The 19,405-nt window shown below is 38.2% G+C and overlaps 1 protein-coding gene across 1 annotated transcript in view; it reads left to right on the plus strand.

Annotated features, from left to right (window-relative positions):
• The first annotated feature begins 1,192 nt into the window (after window positions 1-1,192).
• The window catches only part of METTL14 (methyltransferase 14, N6-adenosine-methyltransferase non-catalytic subunit), a 30,459-nt gene continuing 12,246 nt past the window's right edge, over window positions 1,193-19,405 (plus strand). Inside the window, exons 1-7 of the mRNA XM_067558689.1 lie at window positions 1,193-1,301; window positions 2,235-2,323; window positions 3,356-3,443; window positions 8,577-8,657; window positions 9,310-9,397; window positions 16,446-16,536; window positions 18,151-18,292. Of these exons, the coding sequence (XP_067414790.1) occupies window positions 1,230-1,301; window positions 2,235-2,323; window positions 3,356-3,443; window positions 8,577-8,657; window positions 9,310-9,397; window positions 16,446-16,536; window positions 18,151-18,292 (651 nt within the window). The 5' untranslated portion in view covers window positions 1,193-1,229. The remainder of the gene's footprint in view (window positions 1,302-2,234; window positions 2,324-3,355; window positions 3,444-8,576; window positions 8,658-9,309; window positions 9,398-16,445; window positions 16,537-18,150; window positions 18,293-19,405) is intronic.

Raw genomic sequence — 19,405 nt, forward strand, 5'->3', positions numbered from 1 at the left:
CCTAAGTGCATGACCTTGCAATTTCCACTATTAAATTTCATCCTATTTCTATTACTCCAGTTTACAAGGTCATCCAGATCTTATTGTATGATATCCTGGTCTTTCTCCGTACTAGCAATACCTCCCAACTTTGTATCATCCACAAACTTTATTAGCACAGTCCCACTTTTTCTGCCACGGTCAGTAGTAAAAAGGGTAAATAAGATTGGTCCCAAGACTGATCTCTGAGGAACTCCACTAGTAACCTCCCTTCAGCCTGATAGTTCCACTTTCAGTATGACCTGTTGTAGTTTCCCCTTTAACCAGTTCCTTAACCACCTTCCAATTTTTGTATAAATCCCCATCTTTCCTGATTTAACTAATAATTCCCCATGTGGGACCATATCAAATGCCTTACTGAAATCTAGGTAAATTAGATCCACTGTATTCCCTTTGTCTAAATAATCTGATATCATCTCAAAAAAGGGAGATCAGGTTGGTCTGGCACGATCTACCTTTTGTAAAGCCCTGTTATATTTTGTCCCAGTTACCATTAACTTCAACCTCCTTAACTACGTTCTCTTTCAAAAAAATTTTCCTCAGGCCCCTTGCTTTTTGTCCTTCCAGATCCGACACTCATGGTAAACAACAGGTAGAAGCGGGCTCTTTACCCAGGAACGTATGTCCAGTGGGTGGGTGGCTGGGTTTGCACCTGTTAATGACAGGATCGTTACTTTACGGCGCCGTCTGTGTTTTACGGGTTGGTGGGTTTTGCTTAAAGTGCAGCTCCGATGGCCCGGGGAGGGGAGGCGAGGACTAAAACATGACGATCGGTTCGGTGTGTGAGCGAAATCGGAGCCGGTGTCCGTGCAGGCTTCTCTCCCTGTCGGTCTGCAGGACAAGGCGACCCCCCAGCAGTCAGCCAGCCGCGCAGAGAGCACAGCGCCCGCCCGCACACACACACACACACACACACACACAGATAGCGCGCGCACGCACGCACGCACGCACGCACACACAGCGCCCCCCCCCCGGCCCCCCCACACACGGGAGGGAGTAGCTTTTCTGACGGCCACCACCAGGATGGGGCCGAGAGCAACCGGCCGAGTCACGTGGTCAGCACGCTCGGTTCCGGGCTCAGTCGCCTCCTGCCCTGAGAAGGGAGGGAGGAGGAAGCGGAAGTGACGTTCTAAAGAAGCGCCTGTGGCTGTTGCTCTGTTGGTGCCGCGAGTCCGCGTCGGTCGGTTCGCATGGCGATGAACAGCCGCCTGCAGGAGATCAGGGAGCGACAGAAACTGCGCCGGCAGCTCCTGGCCCAGCAGGTAACGAGCGGTTAGGGCGGGGCCGGGGCCGTAACCATAGCACCCCTGGTAAACGGCTCCCGTCTGCAGCCGCCCCTGGGGGCCCGGGCCGCGGGGGTCTCAGCCTCTAACCCCGCCCACAGAGCTGCTGCATGCGGCGCGCACCCAGGCCGGGGTGGGGCCGTGTTCTTCTTTGGCACGGGCGCGAGCGAGTTTGTCCAGTGCCCTCCCTGTGACGTCACGGCCCCCTTGCTTAGTTCTTCTGCCGGCTGGTGAGCAGGTCCCCAGGGCGGCAATGGCCCCAGAGCGCGAGTGGGGTGGGGTGGGGTGGGTGGGGGAAGGGAAGGAGGGTTGTGCCCCTGGAATAGGGAGAGTGCAGGGTGCCTCTGCTGCTCTCAGGTTGTGCCCTTGGTTCTGCTCTGGGTCTCCAAGCTCCATCCCACCTCTGCTGTGCTCTGGGCTCCAATACAGTTTGTGCTGAACACAGCTGTGGGGGGCAGGCCTGCCTGCAGGAAGCTGAATAGTGTCTAAGTAACTATGGCATCCTGAGGGGGTCAATGATCAGAGCATTGCAGATTCAGAAATAGGGTTGTTACCTTTCTAATGGCTAGTAACTGGACCCTCCCCCCCCCCCAGGCCCTGCCCACCACTCCGCCTCCCCCTCCCTGCCCCAAGGCTTTGCCCCTGCACACAAGCAGCCTGGTCTCAATGGCAGCAGCTCTTCTGCCTTGTTCCTTCTGCTTATGGTTGCCAGAGATTTAAAAATATATATCAGAGCTTTTCAAATGAGACGAAGCCGAAAGCCCATGCCCATGTATAAACTGAACGGGTGGCAACCCACAAACTATTTAATGTAGGTTGGGTTGAAGTTGCGACCTTTATTTTTTGATTGACTGTACTTTTTGCCTGAATACGTGTGTGTATATATGTGTGTGTGTGTTGCCCTTCCTTCAGTTGGGTGCTGAGAGTGCGGATAGTATTGGTGCAGTATTGAACAGCAAAGATGATCAGAGGGAAATCGCTGAAACGAGAGAAACCTGCAGGTCTGTATTGAAGCTGTTCTCTGTTAGAAATCAATTTTTGTTATATGTAACTAAAGTTTTTGAAAGAAGAGGAGAAGAGAGCAGGATCAGTTTCGTAAAACATTTTTTTCATCCAGATTACCAAAAGTAAAGAGACGTTCGAGCACACCAAAAAAAAGTATAAAAAATTATATTTCACAATCACAGACCTCTAGTAATAAGTCTCGTTATTGTCTTACTGAGATTCTTTGTTCTAAAAAAGAGTGTCAATACTTTTCCTCAGAAACTCAGAACTCCATTCTTTGCATTTGTGATTGCAAAGGGAAACCTTAAAACATCTCTTAATTTACTAGGAGTAAATTGTTAAATTTGTTAGATCTGTTTAACTAGCATTTGATAAAGCTGTGATGTTGAACTCGGGTTGTTGTTAGCTAGACCTGGAGATCCATAGAAACAAAAGGTAAAACTGTACAACATATATCAAAACAGAACTTATAAAAGAAATACTCTAACCAACAAAGTTACAACAATATTGGGGCCAAATCCTGTTTACCATGATCACAGAAGAAATCCCCTTGAAGTGATTATGACTGCTTGTTTGAATACGGTAAGCAGGATTTAACCCCCATCTTCTAACTAATGCTTGGAGACAGAAACTAATTTCGGTTATCCTAGATTTACACTGGTGGAACTCTAACTTCAGTAGGAACGAATATTGGATTTACACTTCTTCAACTGAAATAATAATTGGACCATTAGGGTCTGGTCAGTTTGAAACACTGCAAAGCAAATGTGATATTTTAAGGTATAACAATATTGAAAATTGAGAAAATGAGAGGGTACTCTTTAAAAATCCAGTAAACTATGGCAGTATGGCATTATGAGAGAGATTGTCCCAAGCCATTTTAGGCTTTATAAATTAAAACCAGACCCTTATATTCAATTGAGAAACCAATATGCAGCCATTGCAGATAATCCCAGATTATTAAATATATTGTAATGTACTGGCTAGAAAGAAATTGCTTTATATCTGACTTTCGTAAATGTTTTTAGGGCTTCTTATGATACTTCAGCACCAAATGCAAAACGCAAATATCCAGATGAGGGAGAAGCTGATGAAGAAGAAATTGAAGAATATAAGGTAAAAAGACAGTGAAATAACAGTTCAATTTTTTTTTAAATGGTTAACTTTCTGTGCTGAATGATAAGATTAGTTTGTGGGAAACTTATTTCAGGAGGTCAGTCACTAAACCTGTTAGATTATATTTTGTGCTATTTATATGCCTCATGTATTTAAAATATATATTAATGATCATTAAGTGTCTTCCTTGGGTCTTCTCTGATCTTCAGTCTTTCTGGGAACTGGCGAGGAAGCTTAGGTAATGATGAGAACCCTTGGATACAGTTGTGGTGCATTGTTCTGGTCTCTATATGGTACATGACAACATCTGAAAGATTAATTTTTTTTCTCATGGAGGTTGTTAGAATACAGGCATGATTACAGGTGAGGAAGGATGGGTGGTGATGGAAAAGACAAGCTTGAATAGAGTAGAAGAGCAGAATTTCAGAGGGCCTTGATAGCACAGATGAGTGTGGTAATGAAGGGTGAGCAAACCAGTGGACAGATTCAAAGAAAGGTGTGATGTGATCAGAGGAACTGGCCAGGAACATGTTACTAGTAGCTTGTATGAAATTAAGTGGTGTGAGGTATGTGATGGGAGGCCGGAGAGAAAAAGGTTGCAGTTACCAAAATGGGAAATGAGTTCCTAGCCAAGAACTTGCAGTACAGGCAAAATAGGTTAGATTTTAAAAGTGGCAGGATTTGGTTTGGGATGAGATGAGAGAGTTGAAGATGATCCCTATGGTATGGGTTGAGTGACAAGGAGGATGAATGTCGATGTGTTTAACAGTGGCAAAAAAGAATTTGTGGGGAGGAGAGATCAGGTGTTTGCTTTTGGCTATGTTTTGTTTAAGGTGATGATGAGATCAGAAGTCAGTGATGATTATATTTTTACAAAGGAAATGATGGTTAAAAATGAGTCTCACATGCTCCCCCTTATTCTTGGGACACGCACCACAAATGTGTGTGTCAGTCTACTTCCTTTATCTCATTTAAGTGCTTCCTAAAAATTCACTTCTGACATCTCACCTGTGATAAGTGATGGGCAGAGAAGGTTAAACCAAAAAGTGACCATCAAGATATGTGTATGTCTTACTGATTAGCTGTGATCTTACTAGTCACCCATGTCCTTCTCCCTGTTCCTGATTTTTGTTGACCCTCGCTTATTGGGTTATGTTAAATCAATATGATATGTTATTTGATTTGTGAGATGCTTAGTGTTCTTTTGCGTGCACAAAAATAATAAACAGTCTTTGGAGTTGGAAGGGGCATTGAAACAATCTGCTTAATGTCCATCTATATGTGTACAGTAAGCTAGCTATATGGGTGTCCCAAAGAAAATACTTTAAACATGCCAAGGGTTCACCTTGATTTACTTTATTTTATTATTTTTGCTTTCTTTGCTCAGATCAATGAATGTATCATTGTACTAAAATCTATATAGGCCTTATCAATTATTTATTGTATGTTTTGGTAAATTGAATTGATTTATCTCAAATATTTGTGACCACATCACATAATATTCTTAGTGTATGAATTTTATCAGTACCGTATGAAAAACACACAAAAAGGTATCCTTAAGCAGCCTGTTACTACTTAGAAATAGATGATTAATCTATAGCAATATTGCTGAATTTGGAAAATAGCCAAGTGCATGAATAAAGCCTTAGACTCGGAAGCTGTATAATATTTAATTATTAGCATTAAAATCTTGAAAATGTAAATAGAACAACTATAATGGAGCAATGGACGGTTTTGTACAGACCCTTCAGTTTTTCTAACGGGCAGGGAGATATTTATCTACTAAAACTTTGGCTTTTGTATTTGCTTAATATTTTTCATTATTAGTTTGAGCATGTTAAATTTACTAATTTAGTCTAGTAATACAAATTCATGATTGGTCTAAGTCTGAATCCATATTAAATGTAAAAGTTAAAGTGCTCCTTTTTAAAAAATGTTGTACATTAGACTGAATATTCCCCCTGGGGATAACATTAATAAACAATTATAGATTGATTTGTCAGGCTTATGAAAATAAGTGTTGAATAGTACTGATTTAAGTTTATGTATTTCTCTTTCACTGCAGTCTTGACCTGCAATATTCTTAGTATTCTAATCCCAGAGCTATAATGAACACAGATGGCTAATAATGCCTAATTATGTTGTGGTTTTGTTATGCAAATGAAAGTCTGCCAAGGGTATAACGGAGACTAAAAAGCTCATTGTGTTATCTAAAGCAGTGGTTCTCAACCTTTCCAGACTACTGTACCCTTTTCAGGAGTCTGATTTGTCTTGTGTACCTCAAGTTTCACTTCACTTGAAAAAATACTTGCTTACAAAATCAGACATAAAAATATGTGCCACAGCACACTATTACTGAAAAATTGATTACTTTCTCATTTTTACCATATATTTATAAAATAAATCAACTGGAATATAAATATTGTACTTACATTTCAATGTATATAGAGCACTGTAAACAAGTCATTGTCTATATGAAATTTTACTTTGTACTGACTTCACTAGTGCTTTTTATGTAGTCTGTTGTAAAACTAGGCAAATATCTAGATGAGTTGATGTACCTCCTGGAAAACCTCTGCGTACCGTCAGGGGTACGCATTCCCTGGTTGAGAACCACTAATCTAAAAGCAAGGTTGAGCCCAGGTTTTCAGAAATGAGAAAGGGTGCACTAAATCAGTGCTTTACCCAGACACTTGGGAATTTCTGATATTTAAATCATGTTGCTTAAGATAGGAGAGCTTTAACTAGCTATGTAGATAATTCACAAGTGTCTAGTTGCCATGTTAACATTATTGAAGTAAAAGTAAATAGAGAGCATCTGACTTTTTTTTAGTACAAAGTCAGTTTTTTTATGTTTGAAAAGTTGTTGTGAAATCCTGTCGGTAGCGCTGAGACTTTCTCTCTGCCATTTAAAAAAAAATAGTGTAACTGCTAGGCTTAAGGAATAGAAGTATTTTTATATTGGCATTTCTCAAATTGTGTTCTGTGAACTGCTGACTGATCACATGATGCTGTTTCTCCTTGCCGTTAGCTGCTAAACTGTTTTAGAAGATAGCCAAAAATACATTCTAATCTTTAATATTACTTCACCATAAGCAATCGTACTTTCCACAGGAATGTTATGCAATTGAATAGAAGGGTAGGTGATCCAGAAAACAATCTCTATATTAACATGTGGTCCCTGCTATGAGAGATGTTGGGAATATCAGTTTTATAAAACTTTTACAATGCCCTCCATTTGAGTATCATAGTACATTTTGCAGATATTAATCCTCTCTGAGAAAGTGAAGTATAGTCTTCATTTTAGACATGAGGAAAATGAGGCATGTGAAGATGAGTTGGTCAAGGTTACAGGAAATCTCTGTCTGAGCCTGAAAGCAAATCTAGGACTCCTGAGTACAGTCCTTTGCCTTATCCACAAGATTAACTTTTCTCCTCTTTGACAATGTTCTTAACAGGTAGTAAGACTTGTGAAATAAAAATTAGAATGAATCTTAATATTAAAATAGTAAGTGCAAAATGCATGAGAAAAGAGTAGTGAAGATTGAAGCAAAGTTTTCCTTTGCTTATTCCATCATCCCAGTCCCTACCCATGTAGCCTGTTTTATTATTTGTATTTCTGTGAAAGCCAGTCAGTTTTGGGGTCTCATTGACTGGGCAAACTGTATGAACAAAAATTTAAACATTTCTTGTTCCAAAGGCAGTTTGCAGTCTAAGGCCTACATCCCACAATCAACTTCAGATGAGCAGACCACCATTGACATGGGACTTAAATAACTACAGAAAACCAAGATATTGGGGGAAGGGGAAGAGAGACCTAACTTGTGAGGGATACCCAGATTCAAAGATTTAATCACTGTCCTAGTGAACTTTTGTAGTAGACCCATTTTTATTTTTAAGACAAAAATAACCATTTTCCCTTACTGTATGTCTTCAATTATAACATGAAACTAAAGAAGAGTTAACTGTCCTGTATTTTCTCCAAGTGTACTTATTTTGAAGATGCACAATAAACCTATCTGGTTTATATTTACAGGGCAGATGACAGACGCTTGTGTTCACAAGTGATACACTGAGCAGAACTGACTACTGCTCTGGATACTGTTGTACTTCAGGCCTGGTCTACACTGACTGGCAAATTCGGCAGCAATTGACGGGAGTTACACAAGCTACGTAGAGTAATTTACGTAACTCCTGTCAGCTTCGTAATGTCCATTTTGCGTGCTGTCTCCACTACGCTGCACAAACAGGAAATGTGTACCCGTCGACGCAGCGCTGTGCTTTTTTTAGGGGTGGTTTTATTAGCTCGACTTCCAGATTGATTGAGCATGTCTTCACTGCCGCTCAATCGAAGTGGATAAATCGATCTGACAGCGGCGAATTCACAATCTAAGGCTATGCCTAAACTGACGGCGGCAAATTCGCCACCGTCAGTGTAGACATAGTCTTAGATTGTGAATATACCAGATTGGCATCCTTTTAGTTTTGTAGTCTTGAATGGGAGCATACATAGATAATTTTTACCTTTACAGATAAAGGAAATTTCTTGCAGTTCTTTGAAGTTGGCATCCTCTCTAAATCCACAGTAACCCATTCACCCTTTTTGTAAAAGCTTCAAGTTCTGTTGTTGCTTAGGTCTTTTTAAAGATATGGTTGGGGAGAAGGAGTTGCTTTTGGGGAGAAGCGTTGGCTTTTATGATGGGATGTAATGATTATTAAAACAGGGGCAGTAACGGGCTACGGCTTGCCAGTTTCCCATGCATAAAAGGTTATTTTAGTGTGTATAGATGTAAAAAGAAGTGTAATCTCTTCAGGACAGCACATATCTTATTTTGTGTTGTGTAAAGCCCCATATATGGTGCTTTATAGATGCTTCTTACCTTGTTACTTGTACTAATTTTCAAGGCCTTGTTGGTAACCCAAGCAACTCTGTAATGAGAGAAAGCGCGCCCTTTCTGACAACATCAGTTATTTTTCTTTTCTAAAACTGGCATTAGAAACATTCATGATCTACTGTTGCAGGAGGCTTGTATTCATAGACAGCCCACTTCTTCCTTCATTAAGAAGCGGCATCATAATGAGGAGAGGAACAGCATGTGCCTACATGCATATAAAATCTGCTTTATTCCAAAGGATGAAGTAGAGCTGCATCAAGATGAAGAGAACCTGCCCTATGAAGAAGAGATTTACAAAGATTCCAGTACCTTCCTTAAGGTAAGCTACTTCTGCACCTTGCAGTCATTGCTCTTCCATTATATGGTTGCATTAAATCACGGGTTTTCAAACTTTTTTTTGCTGGTACCCCCCTTGAAAATATTTCAGGCTGTGATGACCACTCCACAAAAGTGATGACCCCTCCCTCCCCCATGCCATGCCCATCCTTACCGGCATGCATGAGGGATGACTGCTCGCAACCCCCCCATAATAACCTTGTGACCTCCCTGAGGGGTCTCACTCCCCAGTTTGAGAACCCCTGCATTAAGCTGTCTCTGCAACTGAAATATTTTGTGGGATGAATTTATACCTCTGATTATGAAGTTGACTAAGGGTCTTTATGGATGACATGACCAAGAATCACTTGACCAATATCTGACTAAAGAGTGCATGTGATCAGCCTGTCTATTTTAGACCTATTTCAGGCTTACAGGTTCAATGATTCTATGGCTCTCTGCATCAGTGGCTAAAATGTATAGTAATGCATAACTTATGTAATGCAGTATCTTTACAGTGTAGAATGACATATTGAGGAAGGGGCAGAACAGTATTTTGTAAGCTAGAAAGTCTTTGCCATGTGGTACGTTAAATCAGTTGGAAATGTGCATGACCTGAATAATTTCTCCCCCATCTTTGTTCCTTTTTTTAATAGGGAACGCAGAGCTTAAATCCTCACAATGATTATTGTCAACACTTTGTGGATACAGGACACAGGCCACAGAACTTTATCAGAGATGTGGGTATGTCAGAATAGCCCAAACAATCAAATAACAGAGTTTCTTGCTCTTTGCTGTAATATAGCGTCACCCCTTTCTCTCCCCACTTCCCCCCCAATCATAATTGCTTATATTTGGGCATGCTCTCTTATTTTGGTATCAAAAATAAGACAGGGAGTGGAAGAGAGTCTCTCTCCCTGTTCTTCCATTTATAAAATTACCTGGACTATTTTTCTGTCACATCAGTTATATAAAGGTTGGAAGATGAAACACACTTTATTTTAAACCATTTAGTTTTGAAAACCTTTTGACTGGTGAGCTGTTGGATTGAATTTAATGTTCCAGTGTAGTCTAATGGACACATCAACTGTCCCTGGGTCCCATGAACAGTTGTTTTTTAATCCTCACTTAGCGATTGGCTTCACTGTGTTGCCTCAGAGAGCGCATCTGACATCTGTGCATTTTCCTTAAATATAAAAGGGGAATAATACTTCTGTAAAGTAGGTAAGTACTGAGAATTCATTATTAGGCCAAATTTGTTACTAGTTTAGGAGAGCATGCCTATTTAAGTCAATGTAGTTTCACATGTTCAGGCCAGTGCTGAATTTGCCCTGTTGCTTGAAAAGTGCTGTTTAAGGGCTAACTGGTTCAGTGGTTTGAGTTTGTAAAATTAGAGTAACATCCTTTGGTCCTGTCCTCCAACATGGATGTCTCTTGGCAACTTGTTTTATCTGGTATTGAATTAGTGCTTTATAAGACTGTAAGATTTTCAATAAAGGGATCATGTGTTTGTACAGCTCTTAGCACATCTTAATTGTGACATCTTAGTGCCACCTCAGTATAAACATATTCCCTATCACCACCTTCTGAACACTTCAAACAAACTTTTGGCATAAGATATTGAAGTAAGAGATTTTAGACAACTAACTGCTTTCCAGGATAAACAGTATATTCATCTTGACAGCTCTGATTAGCACTCATCATTACATCTGCATATTCCGAGTCAGGTTTCTGTATATCCAGAGTGTGTGAGACGTTCATGTGCTTGAAATACTTATTTCGTTATTTTTACCAATTAGAGAGAGTAATGAATAATGTGTGTCTGAAGATAAGTGAATGATAGCTTACCTTGTCGATATTTGCTCTGACATATTGTGTAGTCATAAAAGGAATACAGAAGTAAATGGAATGGAATTTGATGGAGTTTTTCCCATGAGGTGTTATGTGCAATTGGACTCTTCTGTAGTGAAGAAATGTGTTCAGGGTCAAGTAAAAGGAGTCAATAGACAACTGTTTCCCTAGAGCTTTACACTTTGCAGACATAAGACTGGAAAGGTCATTGGTAACCTGTTTTTTCTCTCTGGTAATAGGTACAGTACTGCGACTTTGGGGTTTTTAAAAATTTTAATATCAATATTTAATTTAATACATTTTAAAACTCTTAATTAAAAGTTCAGTAACTAGTTAAAGTCATAGACGCAGTCCCAGTTTGTGTCTATGTGGCAGCTCTTCAGGCGTCACAACCATATTTGTGCTTTTGCACCTACCTTGTAGTCTAGCTCTGTTATGTTAGTATGTTCAAGGAAATCTCTCTCTTAGATACTTATATGGGCCCCCATCACTGTAGTATCTGACTGCCTCACAATCTTTAGTACAGAGTGGATTGATTTCAAATCAAGGTGATTTAAATCACAAAGTGAAAAGTCTTGCTTTACTTCATTGATTGTAATCAGCTTTTCCATTTGTACTTTATTTTCTAAAGAAAAATCCATTCTCATTGGTCGATTATAACCATTAAAACATGTTAATTTACAACTAAATAGAGCCTTTACTCTAGACTTGGTATATCTTTTTGCTACCTAGAGCTTACACTATGACTATAAATGTTTACTTAAGCAATTATGTATCTTAATATTTTCAGATTATTAATGGTACATTTTCAGTGTGTTGGTCATTTACTAGGTAATTAGGTTTTTGCTCATGATTTGTATCAAACTGCATTAGGATGGTAACTGGAATTTAATTAAACACACAAAACAGCATATAAAATTTACTTTATATGAACAAAACAATCTTAAATGTTTTGGGTATATACACTTCTCTTATTAATATATGTTTCATTTTTACAACTAAATGATTTACTAAAGGAACAGCTGGATTAACTATAGTCAGTGAATTAAAGTGATTATTTAGATCAACCTGGGAAAATTTTCAAATATGCCTAAGTGAAAGTCACTTGAGCTTCAGTTCCTAAGTCTCTTGAAAATGAGACGACAATCTCCGAAGTGAGCTGTCCTTCAAACTTTTAAAATTAGTAGTCTCATCCCCTCCCTCTTTGTTTCAGTTCTTAGACTGGAAGAGAGAGACAAGTTTTTCTGCCTTTCAACTCCCAGTTAATTTCTCAACTTTGTATGAATTAGTTCAAATGAAGAAAATATTCTCTATGTGCCTGCAGAAGAGGTCACTGCTGTCAAAAGCTGGTTAAGCACTTCAACAGACTGTTTCCAGGTGCTTAGCTAGTGACATCCACCAGTTCAGTGTGGTGTGAATTTCTTTAAAACACCATCAACAAAGTATACTGTTTTGAATGATTCACCTCTAGCCTTGAAATTTATTACGATTGGCGATGCCCATGTCAAAGCAACTGCATCTTCAGTGGTTAGGCATCTACCCTCGTACTTTGGATTGAGAATATTGGCAAGAAATGGTTGTTACTGAAGAATTTGCAATTTCAGCAACACTTTCCTTTATTCCTGGAGTTGTACTTGGAAGTCTTTGGCTAAAAGATGTATCAAATGAGTACTACTCTCATTTGATTTAAATTTCAGGTTCCCTTCATTATCTTCTTCTAGATTACTTCTTGACTTTGTTACATTTGCAGCATTGTCTGTGGCAAAGCTACGCACTTGATGCTTGAATTTTTGTCCACAGTTTATTATCGCTTAAAGCTTTTTACTGCTGCTACTGTTATATTCTGTATTTCCTGATGTTTTAGTTGTTTCTGTAAAATACACAATCCCATCTTCTGTCATCACACAATTACATATTTTTGGATTATTGTGTACATTGGCTCACCCATCAAGACTCAGAGTAATGAATTTCCCATCAGTTTTTCTCACACTGTTCAGTTTCCTTCTCATACTCTGTATTCAGAAACCTTATAGCAATGTCCATTTTGTAGAGTGGGGAACATAGCTTGATGGTTATGATTGAAATATATCAACAAAATGTTTGTTCTGAACAAGACAAAAAGGAAAATTTAATTAATAAATTAACCGAGCAATCTTTTCATCTATGGAGACTTGCTGGAATTTGCTGGTCCGTATTACAAACTCATCTATGATTTTACCGGATGATGAAGAAAGTCTTTTTTGATACAGGTAACATGTTGCCTGATGTATGTTCAGTTGCAGCTTTGCTGGTGGTACCAGCCAGATCTGCAGTTAATGGTATTGCAGATGATGGACATTCATAAGCCCTAACTCTAAGCTGGATCCTGAAACAAAATGATTAAAAAAAAAAAAAAAAAAAGTCACTCATAGTGTTGTTCAGTGTATTGCTTTTAAAAAGAGATTGTAAATGAAAGATCCCTCCTCCTACATCTGTTTGTACTAGTGTTTAAATGATATAATTTATTTTAAACCCAGTTTTAGAGGGAAAATAATTAATACATCATAAGGATTATCTAAATCTACTTAAACCCTTTTAAGAATGTACCAAATAGCTTGAAAAAACATTTTTTAAATGTTAAAGTTCATAAGTGCCTAATAAAACTTTACTTTTGAACAGAAATCTTCACCTAAGATATTTGATTATACTACGATATAAAAAATGGTTTCAGAAGTCCAGCAGTAACCGTAAAAATATAATTGCTAAATAGTCCCACAACAAGCTAACATGCAGTTACATTTTGAACACAAACATTTTGAAATTCATAAGTAAGTAATCCACTCTAAACACAAATTTATGACAATAATCTGTTATTTACTAGCATGATAAGACATGGTAGGCAGTCCGTAAGAATGGTGAAAAAATAAGTTTATTACCCAGTTGATCAAGATTGTTCAGACATGTCCATGTCATCATCATCATCTTCAAAGGCATTGCCTTCTGAGGAGAAGTTTTCATAGTTTCATTCTGATATTTGTTCTACTGTTAACATTTGGCACATATTCTTTTTTATAACCAGAGATACATGGAATTTCTTGAAAATATTCCCAAATCTGACCTGTAGCCATGGCAGTTTTTTTCCTCCAGTTCCCAGGTGTAGAAATCAACATGAGACTCAATTCTGTGAAGAATATTGTCCCTTTTTCCCCACAGTGTCCTGCTTTGACCCACAGTGTTGCTCCTTTCTGGTTGCACATTCTGCTCCTTCTCCTGTGTTACATAACTATGCCATGCCTTCCCCCAGAAAAACAAAAGAACTAACAACAATCCAAGACTTCTGCTCCTGTAAACTTTGTGTCTCTTGCACTGAAGTATTTTATTTGTTTAGAGACAGAGAAGGAGGCAGCTGAGAAATTAATGGATTTCTGTTTATTTGTATCTCTTTCTGTATCCACATACAAGGACACAGAGCAAGGCCATTTACTGGAAGTACCTAGAACCATCCAGAAACACAGTCTGGTGGTTACTGGACAGATCAGTGTTTTTTTTCATGAGTAGGAGTGTACATGGTAGGTGGTATTATAAATATTCATAATTTAAGAACTGAGCCAGTCAGAGCCTGAGTAGGGAGAAGCTATAAAATACAAGTACTGTATGAGGCCACACATATGAGCTCAATGGATGATCCTGATCAGATGCATGATGGTGTCTCCTGCGATGACTTTGCCAGTTTCTTGTGCCCAGTAGCACAGCCCCTGGCGCACCCCCACAGGATCAAGCCATTAATACAATATATGACCTATTGGGTCTTAGTTATAAAGCTTGACCTCAAAAGTTAGATGTTTTCACTGTGCTCTTTATATCAAAAAGCAGCCTTTGCCTCAGAGTTTTTGGTAGAAGTTCATGGATTCATATTTATTTTTTATTTTAATGTTTTAAGATATTATAATTTTAATATTTTGTATTAAATTCAGATTTCATTTTAAACAGATTTATTTTGAAAAGATTATTTCATATAAAAAAAATCCAATTTAAATAAATCTTTTTAAAAATCCATTTCATATCCACCCTGTTTTAATATATTATGCAGCATCCCCATTTTACAGATGAGGAGCTGAAGCACCAAGAGACTGACTTGTTCAAGCTCACACAGGAAGTCTGTGGTGGAGCAGGGAATTGAATCTGTCTCCCTCAGTTTCTAGGCTAGTGCCCTAGCCACTGGACAATCCTTCTAATCAACGCTATGCATGTATTCAGAGTGCCAGCTGGGAATAGAGTGCCCAGAGGATATGTGCACAACAGGATGTGAGGCAATACACTTTGGGATGTCCTGCTATTCGGAACTGGGAGAAAGGCGGATTGGCCAAACTGATTACATGGACATGATTGTGGTGTCCTGTTTCTGAAACAAATACACTAAACCATTACAGGAAGAGAGTTGTGTGCCACACGAGGCAGCTGGTAGGTGTGACACACTGTTAGCTGATCATAGTTACCAATTGAATATCAAACATGTATGTAGACCCAAACCATATTTTAGATGCAATCCTGCAAGTAACTTTTTGATATATTTCTCTCAAAAGTTGCAGACTGCCTCAGCAGCACTGGCTCATTTCCATTGATTCCTTCTATTGCAAGATCAACTTTATCTCCTGCTTTTTTAGTTTTAGTTTTACTTTTGAATAGTCCTTTATTCATCCTTGAAGATCATCTTTACCTTCAGTTGGCTTGAGTTCCTGCTTGTCTGAGTGTTTGGCTTTTCCACCTCCCACACTCAGTGTGCTGGAAGGCAACGAAGTAGCAGCTGTAACTAAAAACATAACTGGTTTAATGCAATGTGTAAATAATATATGTTTGTGAGGGGGGGAAAAAGATGCTATTTGCATGTCCTTGGTTACCAATTTTTCCATGAAATTGAAGGGAGGGACCAGAGTCACCATTTTTAATTAAAATAATCAGGATAGGAGTTTTGACAAAAATAAAGCTGAAGTGAATCTTTATGGTTCCCAAATCTCATAAACTGACAAAGTGAACAAATTCAAAAAAGAGACACTTTGCAGGTCACTCGTAAAGTTAAGCTAATATTCATTTGGGGGAAGGAACTACAATCAGGATCTTTTTGTTTTCTCATATTTAGGGTATTAATAGGATTTACAAAAATATTTCCATTTATCTTTTTTAATGTTGTTGGAAGGGGACTATAGGGAGCAGTGCTCACAACTAGTGTTTAAATGCTGAGAACATAACAAGGTCTGTATCTTACACATACCAGAGCCAAAATTAAGCCTAAGTAACTAAGAAATGAAAACTTATATGAAACGTCTGTGAGTGCACGTCTGGTAGTGTTACAATTACAATTAAGTAATTAAGTGGCTCAAATGACTGCCTAAGGGACCAGCTGTAGTCAGTTGCCTATTAGAAGTAGTCTTTAAAGGTCAAACAGTTGTTCTAGAGACAGTAATATATATTAATTACTAATAAATGTTTGTGTTGACCCTGCTTTATTATACTTAATAAACTTAAAAACTAAAATTGCAGAAAAAAACATAAAACAACTCCACTGTATGTCTTTTGCCCAAATTAATTTGAGCGAAAGTAAATCATGGGCTTCCAGAAAGATTTGGAGATTTTTGGATGAGGTGTCATTCATAGTCTTTTCTAATATTTCTACATTTGATTATTGTAGAAAAGTTCAGTGCATTGGAATATTCAGTAATTTTGGGGGTGGGTGACTGAATGAGGATAGCAGGCTTTTATAAAGTACTGGACAAACCTGAATAAGTTGTTGATTGTGTTGAAGTGGTGGTTGTTTTTTTGTTTTGTTTTTAAATAAAACATGGTGAGTTACTAAAATATGTGGGTCTACTTCAAAATACTTGATGGGGTTGTCTGCTAGCTGTCTGTACAGGTTTCATTCTCACAGAATAGATTGAAAATTAACACATTTTCTTATTTTCCTCAGGCTTAGCAGACAGGTTTGAAGAATATCCCAAACTTAGAGAGCTCATCAGACTAAAGGACGAGCTAATATCTAAATCTAACACTCCCCCGATGTAAGTGTTTTTGTTAGAAACCGGTTTCTGCTCTCCAGACAATCTTAATATTAGCTGTCTGCTCCACAAATCTTTTTATCTTTCAGCACCTGTTTAAGATTTGCACTTTCTATTTCTGATTTGTTAATATAAATTAAATCACTGAAACCTAAACGGAATGCAACCATTTTATTTTGTATCATTTAATCTAGCTTTTAATTGATGTCTGTATATAAAGTAGATTTTCTTACCAGAGCATGATGTTTCATGAAGCTTGAAGAAGCTTTCTTTTCTAGTCTGTGCTTTCAGCCTCACTGAGATGTAAACCTACATGTGGCAGCCAAAAAGGAGGAATATGTATGGCAAAGTCTGACATAGTAAAGTGTAGTTTCAAACCACAAAGAAATCTGTTTACCTGCTTGTTCCTGCAGAATTTCAGTTGTAATTTAAAATATGCTATTTTTCTAGACCTTGCTTGAACCTTATGAATGTGTGCTGATACAATTTTGTGTTGGCTTTAATCTGTACCCAGAAAGTGTAATCTGCACTCCTTACGAATCTGAATAGTCTGATTGAAACTCATACTTCTTGGTTATTATTTTGGAACCAATGGATTACCCTCTCTCAGCTCAGTAAGCGTTAACCCTGAAACCTAGTGAAGATGGTACACATTAACCTTAATTGTTGGCTAATAAAGATTAAAAATAATCATGCTGTTCGAAGATAATGGTTTCGTTTTGAGTTCCATCACTCTTTAGCTCCCTGATACTGAAATTGGTAAAATCCAGCTGGCATTCCCTAAATAGACCAAACAGAACTTCCTGCATATGGCCAGGAAGGATATTATTCCATAAATCAAACCTAGCAAGACTTTTATGATATTGTAAATTTAATTTTTCACAAACCTAGAACAATAATTAGCAACTGGTGAGGAGGAGAAGATATATGTGGGCAGGAAAGCATTAAATCTGCACATTTGAATCCCACGAACCACTTGCTAAGCAAAATTTCTAATAGTGTTTAAAACTGCATTCCCAATACAGAGAATGTAATTGCCCTCCACATATGCAGAATTCATATAGTGCAGATAGAAACTGTGTTGTTTTAGGGTTGTCATTTGTCACTTTATATGTACTGTTCCCACACCAAAATCAATCATAGCTGAGCAGCAACTGGTTTTTATTTCCTACATGGAAATATTTTTCAAAAACATTCCATGTAAATTATTTGTACCTTGATGTTGTACCAGATCATGTGTGAACAGTTGTCTAGCCCTATTCCCTACTCGCTTCCCATCAATCCTCACTGCTGCCTCTTAAGAGAAGGACTCCTCCTTGAAAGTGTCGTTAGTTCAGTAGTGTTCAACTTTCATAGTGTAATGATGTAAACTATGCTTGGGGACCTCCTAGTATCCTATTTGTTATTCCATAACATCCGTGTAGCCACTACAGCACTTGCTTATGTGGAAGGTAAATTTAATGCATTTTTACATGTATTTAATGCATTGTAGCACCTGGAAATCAAAAGGAGACACATCTCTCCACTGATCACCCGCAGCCGCTCTGTGGGAATTTTGAGAACTGCAATTCTACCTTCTCCAAACAATTTGTCATAGTTTATGGTCTCTTTAAATAGGTATTTACAAGCAGACTTGGAAGCCTTTGATATTAGAGAACTAAAGTCCAAATTTGATGTGATTCTTCTGGAACCTCCATTGGAAGAATACTACAGAGAGACTGGCATCACAGCCAATGAAAAGTGCTGGACATGGGATGATGTAAGTTCATTTTCTTACCATTCAAAAGGTCTTTATAAGGATATTTATAAAGTAGATTGAAGTGTAGATTTGGGTGTACAACATTTTTACATAGGATCTGTTTGAGAAAAGTGAAGTCTTATAAAAACTTAAGGTCTTAATTATTATGTGTGGGTACGTGTCTGTCTCTCTTTATTTATATATAGACTGACAGACAGACAGACAGACATTCCAATTTTTGGCCCTTTTTGATGTATAAAGAATGCCTGAAAGGATTTTTAAAACAAGCCCCTCATCCAAAAAAAGCCTCTTCATTTTTGCTGCTTGTTTTTAACCTTAGAAATCTTAGGAATATCCATTCTGGTCTTTCCTGATTTTGCTGGAAGACTTCTTGGGGAGGTCTCAGATGTGTATTAGGATCACTTTCTCCTTAACTGAAGAAGTGTGATAGGATGTCTGTTAAAGATTCAGTTTTCTCCCAAGTTTTGGAGTTTAATAGGTATTAACAAAAAAGCAACTAAAGCCCACCATAATTCTGAAATGTCTGACAAAAAATTCTTCTCCTTAATTCGGTTTCTCTTACATCATTTTACTAAATGTTAAGTCACCATAGACTTTTCTAATGTAAAAAACAAAGGAAGAAGCTTCTTGACACAACTTTCCAGGCTTTATATATTGTAAAGGAGCAAAAAAGGTATTTAAGTCCAGTTTTTTTTCCTTTGCAGTCATGTTTACTGTAGTATTTATTTTATTTAAATTTATGTACTCTGCCTTTGTTAGCACTAGGAAAATTAGACATAAAATACACTTTTTAAAAGCCATCCACCCAAACATAATGACATACAAAGGTCTTAATGAGGAAGAAAATCAACTTGTTCTAACCTCAGTTAGCTCTGAACTACCTAATTTCCCCTCATTTATCCCATCTGTCAACCTCCCTAGGAAAACAGATGGGGTCTTGGAACTGAATTCTGTTACATCTGTATCTTGTCATTTAATTTTACTCACCTTTGGCGTCTCAGTTCTTTGTCATGACTTGAGAGAACAGCTATGGCTTCTGCTCAGACAAAGAGCCACAGACCAGTCTGCAGGTGCAGGCGTTCAGTGGGCACACATGAAAGGCAAAAGTAACAT

The sequence above is a fragment of the Emydura macquarii genome, unplaced genomic scaffold (assembly GCF_026122565.2).
Source record: "Emydura macquarii macquarii isolate MOO-44397 ecotype Brisbane River unplaced genomic scaffold, CSIRO-AGI_Emac_v2 contig_2171, whole genome shotgun sequence".
In the NCBI taxonomy this organism is placed as follows: domain Eukaryota; kingdom Metazoa; phylum Chordata; order Testudines; family Chelidae; genus Emydura; species Emydura macquarii.